We start from the raw sequence: 6,000 nt of genomic DNA on the forward strand, positions 1-6,000 counted from the left end.
CTATTTTGTTGACCAAATATTCGAGATAAGAATAAGTATGTTTCAATTTTTTTAAACATCACACCCCATCCAAGATTAGCTGGAGGATTAGGCAGTCTCTTGGAGGATAGATCAGGAACACTTCTGTAGTTAAAATGTTTTTGAATTAATAGACATATACGTAACTTTATACGTAGGCGTCTCATGGTTTTTTTTAATCTCTGCTACGTTTAAAAGTTTTTATAGCATGTTAATATCAACTTAATAACAATTATTAACAACAGACAAAAAGAATATTTTACAGCCTTGATGGTATTCAAAAAATCACTCATTCTCCAAATTATTTACCCTATTTTTTATCATAATAAAATCTACGATAACCGTCTATTCAATTGCAGAAAATTAATTTATTCATATAAAAATTACAATTAATATTATTCTAGCCGTTGACTTTTAAGAACGGTCGCTGATCTGTGGTCTCAACTATAGAACCTTACTATAGAAGCTAATTACACCAGTCAATAGAAGCCAACTCTAAGTTATCTTCTGCCAGCATAAAGCGACTTCCTTTGACCTTAGCTATATCGTGGATCCAACTAATAGGGTTCTTACCCACGACGCAAATTTTATTATGTACTATCTGTGACTTGCGCACGCTGCTATGTCATCAACTAAACAACGGAAAGTAATAACATTCAATTGGATTTAATTATTTATCTAAATTAATTTAACTCACAATGAAATACACAAAACTATTCAAAAAACGGTCCCAAATATAACAATATTAACAATATATTCTGTTCAATGTGAGTCAGACATGAATTTCACAATGTACATAAATTCTTATATCACCAACAACTCTGAAAATCATCGTTCGTTTGCAGTTTTCGTTTCAATTCAAATCAGCATGGATTGTCACAGCAGTATTCATTAAAATGACAGTGGCGCCATCTGTTAAAAATTTGTCATACCAACTTAGAAACTCGTGTGTTTAAGCACAACAACTTTTCTAAATATCATCACGTTATCAAATGGATAGTTTTCGATTCTAAAAAGTACATACAGACAGACAGACATTCATTTTTATATATATAGATAATAAATAATATTAATGTAAAACTGACCAATTAATCATTCTTACTCATAAAAAAAACAATTTTGTACATCTTCTGTTGATGTAAGAATATATAATTAAGAGGTTTTCAAGCAATTAACGTAATTAAGTATAATATTTACCTTCTTCGTCGCTCCCAATCATAGAATACCGCTCGTAGCCGCTCAAGTTCCTGTGGGTGCCCAAACCGAAGTCGTCCTTCGTCCACTGCAAAGTTCCAGCTTTGTTCTCCACGCGACAAGGAAGCGTCACCCTCGATCCTACTATTGCACTCTGTTGAAATAAAAATACAATATTTAGAACCTTTCTAATAACATTGCACTCTATAAATATACATATATTGTTTATGTACATAAGAATATAAATATATATAAATAAAATAGCGATGTCCATATGGTTAGAACTATAAATAAACATAATTTTATTAAACCTTTCACACGGCTCCATAAAACTAGACATTCTATTATGAAACTTTATCTTTTACAATATTCCAGTACAAAGTCTTTGAATTAATACATAATAAATTTAAATAGAGGCTTTCAAAAATCCTTATAGAGAACAAAGGATTTTTGATTGATAATAAAGTTTAGGAATAATACTCTGACTGTTGTATTAGCGATAATTGTTAGTCTTCACAACAAAAACTTATTTGAGTTTGTTGTGAGCTCTTCTCGAAGAAAGGCGTGTTTTGAATCCAAGTTTAAGTTGAAGTGTATCGTGTTATTTGAACAGCAGTAACCCAGTGGTTGACAGACTTAGACTTAGGATCGTAAGTCGCGGGTTCGATAACCGGGATACAATATTAAACATTTCACAATTTGTACATTATTTATTATAGGATTGCAACTGCTTACAAACACTATTCATAAGATAGGCAGCAGCGCCTTTTGCTTACCATAATACCATTCAATGATTGCCATCCCGCCTGCCAAGCACAGCTACTATTGTATGTTTTTAGGAGAGACATATGCCTTGCAGTGGAGGTTTATGGGCTAAAACCACGGTATCGTTACTGAGGATCTCAATTTGGTTCTGGTTATCATCAAACTGGATCGTTCTGACATTCTTTTCATGTCATACGGAAGCAAACACTATAAAAGTTACTTTATAATAAATTGTTATATTTAAATTAAGACAAAATCATATTACCGTTAAAATACGTATTTGCGGAATGCTTCAAAAATATAATACACTTATAGATTTAATTTATAACTAAAAAAATACTGCTGCCATTAGTGTGGGTTGCATATATTTTGAGACAATACTACTCTATCTTTTTTGATGTCAATCAAAATCTAGTAGTTAAATGTATTCTTGCTTTTGCCATTCTAACAAATAGCCCAAAATCATTACAAGACCACTAAAAATTGTGCCTTGTAGTGCCTTACGTCTATCCAAACAAATTTTGAAAGATTGTCATTAAGAACAATTTATTTTTACGCATTAATATTTTAGTGCTATGCTACCTTTGCGGATTACAAAGTTTCATAAATCTAAAAAATCGTTTATTGGAGGCTATAAACTGCTGGAAGTTTTGGAATGGAGGCCACGGTAATCATACATCCACTCTCAAGGTAGACAGAATGCTTTGTAAAGGTTTTTTTTTATTTAATGGTCCCCGCTGTTGGGGACCTCTCGTTCCCCTATCTCGTGTAGGACAGGGACTTTTTAATTCTAGTAATTTATACATATTTTTTATTATTATCATTCTTCTCTTCCATGTATCATCTTATCTGTCGTACTGTTTCTTTCATTCTACAATTTTCCCAGTCTTTCTCTTTCATTCCATTAGCCATACATCCATCCTCAACCACTACATTCTAGGTTTCCTTACTATTTTATTTTGCAACATTATTTATTGTTCAAATATTTAACACGTATTTTCTCTGTAATTATCATCTTATATTATACTATTTATTGCACTATTTTTGATACTACTATATTCCTTTTATTTCTATATTTTAGTGTTTGTTTTATTTTTACCTATTGCATTTATTACCACCTTCCTGCAGTAGCTGAGGAAGCATTCTCTCTCCCTCTTTGTAAAGGTTAAGGTTGTCAGAATACGTTAGCGTCTTCTGACAACCTTGCATGCATGCGTGCATTTAAATGCAGGCAGCTTACTACTGGTCATATTCGAGCCCTAGGCAGGAGGCACATGTCCTACAGAATGAATGTCCTGCAGTTAAAATAATGATGATATATATTTTCTTAGGTACTTAGCCCAAATTAACTTCACTTGAATCCGTAGACGACGAAATTAACATAAAAGACAAATCATTTTAATTTTGACGTTTTCGCGTCGTCTCAAGTATTTTTTCAAACCAGCTTTTGTCTTATTATATTTATAAACCTATATTAATTTCATTTTATGACTCAATTTTCATAAATTAATTTCAAAATTGCTATAACTATTTCGTATATTAATAATAAAAAACTATTCAGTAATTTAAATTTAAGTACGCTTATTTATATTTTCATTTTCGATATCATCTGTACGATAAACCGGAACGTTATGTACACCTATGGAAATCAACTAATTTATTATTCAAATTAAAACAGAAGTTTCCCCAAGGCATGGGTGTTTGACTCCACAACCAATAAAATATTAATGCCTATCTATTTTTGTCGCATGTGATCAAAGATAACGCTGTTTTGCAATGAGAAAAGATAATTTATATAACCATAGAATTATAACTTTGTCCAATATGCAAAAGTGCCAATACTATACAGAAATATCAATACTATCTTTAAATTCACCGGACAAAGTTATATACGGCTGTTTCAACCGCGATTTATTAAACAAGAAAAATAGGGTAACCAAATATAAAAATTAAAAATAAATTCATAGAAGCACTACTAAAATACATTTTTCTATATCGAAAAAACTAGTCGCATCATTGTTATCACTAGCTGTCAAATTTTGAGTTCTTGAATTAATAAAAAATATATTTTTCTGGATCCATGACCGTAGAATTTATTTTTAATTCCACGACCTCCACAATAAGACCAAAATGTAAATTGATATTTTGCCCTTATATAAACGCATCCTTTCCTGGTTTTTACTAACTAGAGAGATAAATTGGGCACTTTCTGGTGCGTTGAATCTAGCATAATCCGATTTCTTAAACAAATAGGGTGTCCCTTAGTTTTGAATAAATTTAAACATAAGAAACATGTTTATAATCTAGATCTTTTTTAGATTAGTTAATATATATATACATATATATATATATAAATATATATATATATATATATATATATATATATATATATATATATATATAATGAGAGAAATCACAATATCTCTGGAACCACGAGACATAAAGACTTGATTTTTGGTAAAAATGATTCTTTCTCTTAATAAAGGTCAACTAAAAACGGATTTTACAAATTCGTTCGAAAATTTCTAAAAGGACGGGTGCTGGTACTATATACATATTACTCTTTATTGCGTTTCTTCATAAAAGATGAACAACAAATGACATAAAATACGACAAACTTAAGATAATAAATTTTGGACGCGAGTATTAATTAAGAATATTTTTTAAATAATAGCTCATATCTTATAGCTTGGACAGCAGGCCAAAACAGTGCTCCGATAAAACGCCCGACAAGGCCGTTAACTTTTATTTACTACATGGAAATCTGAAGCGATGGACTAATATTATGCACGCATATATATCAAGATTTCGCTAATCTAACACATAAATATTCATAAGATAATTTCTACGGCATGTGTCACACGAAACTTCTTGGTAATAGGCACCCGCATAGGTATTGTCAATTTCGAGAAGCTTCGGTGTATACTTGGAATAATATTTACATGTAGAACAAAATTAAAACGCCGTATTCCACTTGTAAAAAAGAACACAGACTTGACACTAAATAAAATTACCTTCCACGAAGGTCTTTTAATAGTTTAACTAAAACAATAAATACAAAAAAAATAAAACAGACCTGATCCTGTGGCTCCATTGCAAACCTCTGTTCCTGGTAACCATGGCAACCGACAAAAAGGGCGGCAAGCGACAGCAACCAAATCCCGACATCCGGCCGCTGAGGCCATTTCTGTTTCCGGCGAGTATCTCCCGCCTCTAAAACGCCCGCCGTTCTATTTTCGTATTTCGAATCATCCCTGCGCGGGCGCACTATAAACGGCATTCCATTTTCAAATCTTTTGAATTTCGCCGCCATGTCGGCTTATATCTTTGTCTCATGTTGATGTAAAGGGCAATTGTTTTGTCTCATTTGTCGTGATTGTTTTTATGACATTATCTGTAACAAAAAATAGTAAGACTTAATTAAAAATTACAAAGTACATCGTTAACTTCCAGACAAACTATACATAATCATTATATTTTTTTTAATTTAACGAAATATCATCAGTTCTTACACAAAATAAATAGTGAACAATTTTGTTATTACAGATCTAACCTATCAGATAAATTGTAAGGAGAGTGAATACGAAACCTGCCATAAATAAATTCAAGATTTCTTTTTTTAAATAGGCATTAACATGCATTTTTGAATCATCGATTATTTTAAGATTGTACGTAGTGAGCCACCACCGGCTCGAAATTGTGATCTACTCAGAAGAGCCGGGGAGAAATTCACGTTTTATTGAATGAAATTTAACAATGCTTGATTATAATATCAACTTTGCAAACGAATCAAAAAACCAAGTTCCACATATTTCGTTCAACCTATAACACTCTTGAATACTTTAAGATGATTTACGTCGTATTATATATTTTATTTTAGATTTATAACTAAGAAAATAAATGTCTTTGATATATTTTGGAATCTTATTATAACTCTATCAAAAGAAATTGACTTATACAATGCTAACCGAAATTTTAAAACGAATTTTATATTTAATGTACACATATAGGTCGACGATAATG

At 31.2% G+C, this 6,000-nt stretch overlaps 1 protein-coding gene across 1 annotated transcript in view; it reads right to left on the reverse strand.

Annotated features, from left to right (window-relative positions):
* Window positions 1-5,355, reverse strand: part of LOC137924891 (irregular chiasm C-roughest protein-like) — a 37,022-nt gene extending 31,667 nt beyond the window's left edge. Inside the window, exons 1-2 of the mRNA XM_068768276.1 lie at window positions 5,054-5,355; window positions 1,216-1,366 (exon numbers count right to left, since the gene is read on the reverse strand). Of these exons, the coding sequence (XP_068624377.1) occupies window positions 1,216-1,366; window positions 5,054-5,290 (388 nt within the window). The 5' untranslated portion in view covers window positions 5,291-5,355. The remainder of the gene's footprint in view (window positions 1-1,215; window positions 1,367-5,053) is intronic.
* Window positions 5,356-6,000: the final 645 nt, after the last annotated feature.

The sequence above is a fragment of the Battus philenor genome, unplaced genomic scaffold (genome assembly GCF_028537555.1).
Source record: "Battus philenor isolate CCGP_79_NKW_IND1 unplaced genomic scaffold, ilBatPhil1.0.hap1 SCAF_25, whole genome shotgun sequence".
NCBI lineage: Eukaryota > Metazoa > Arthropoda > Insecta > Lepidoptera > Papilionidae > Battus > Battus philenor.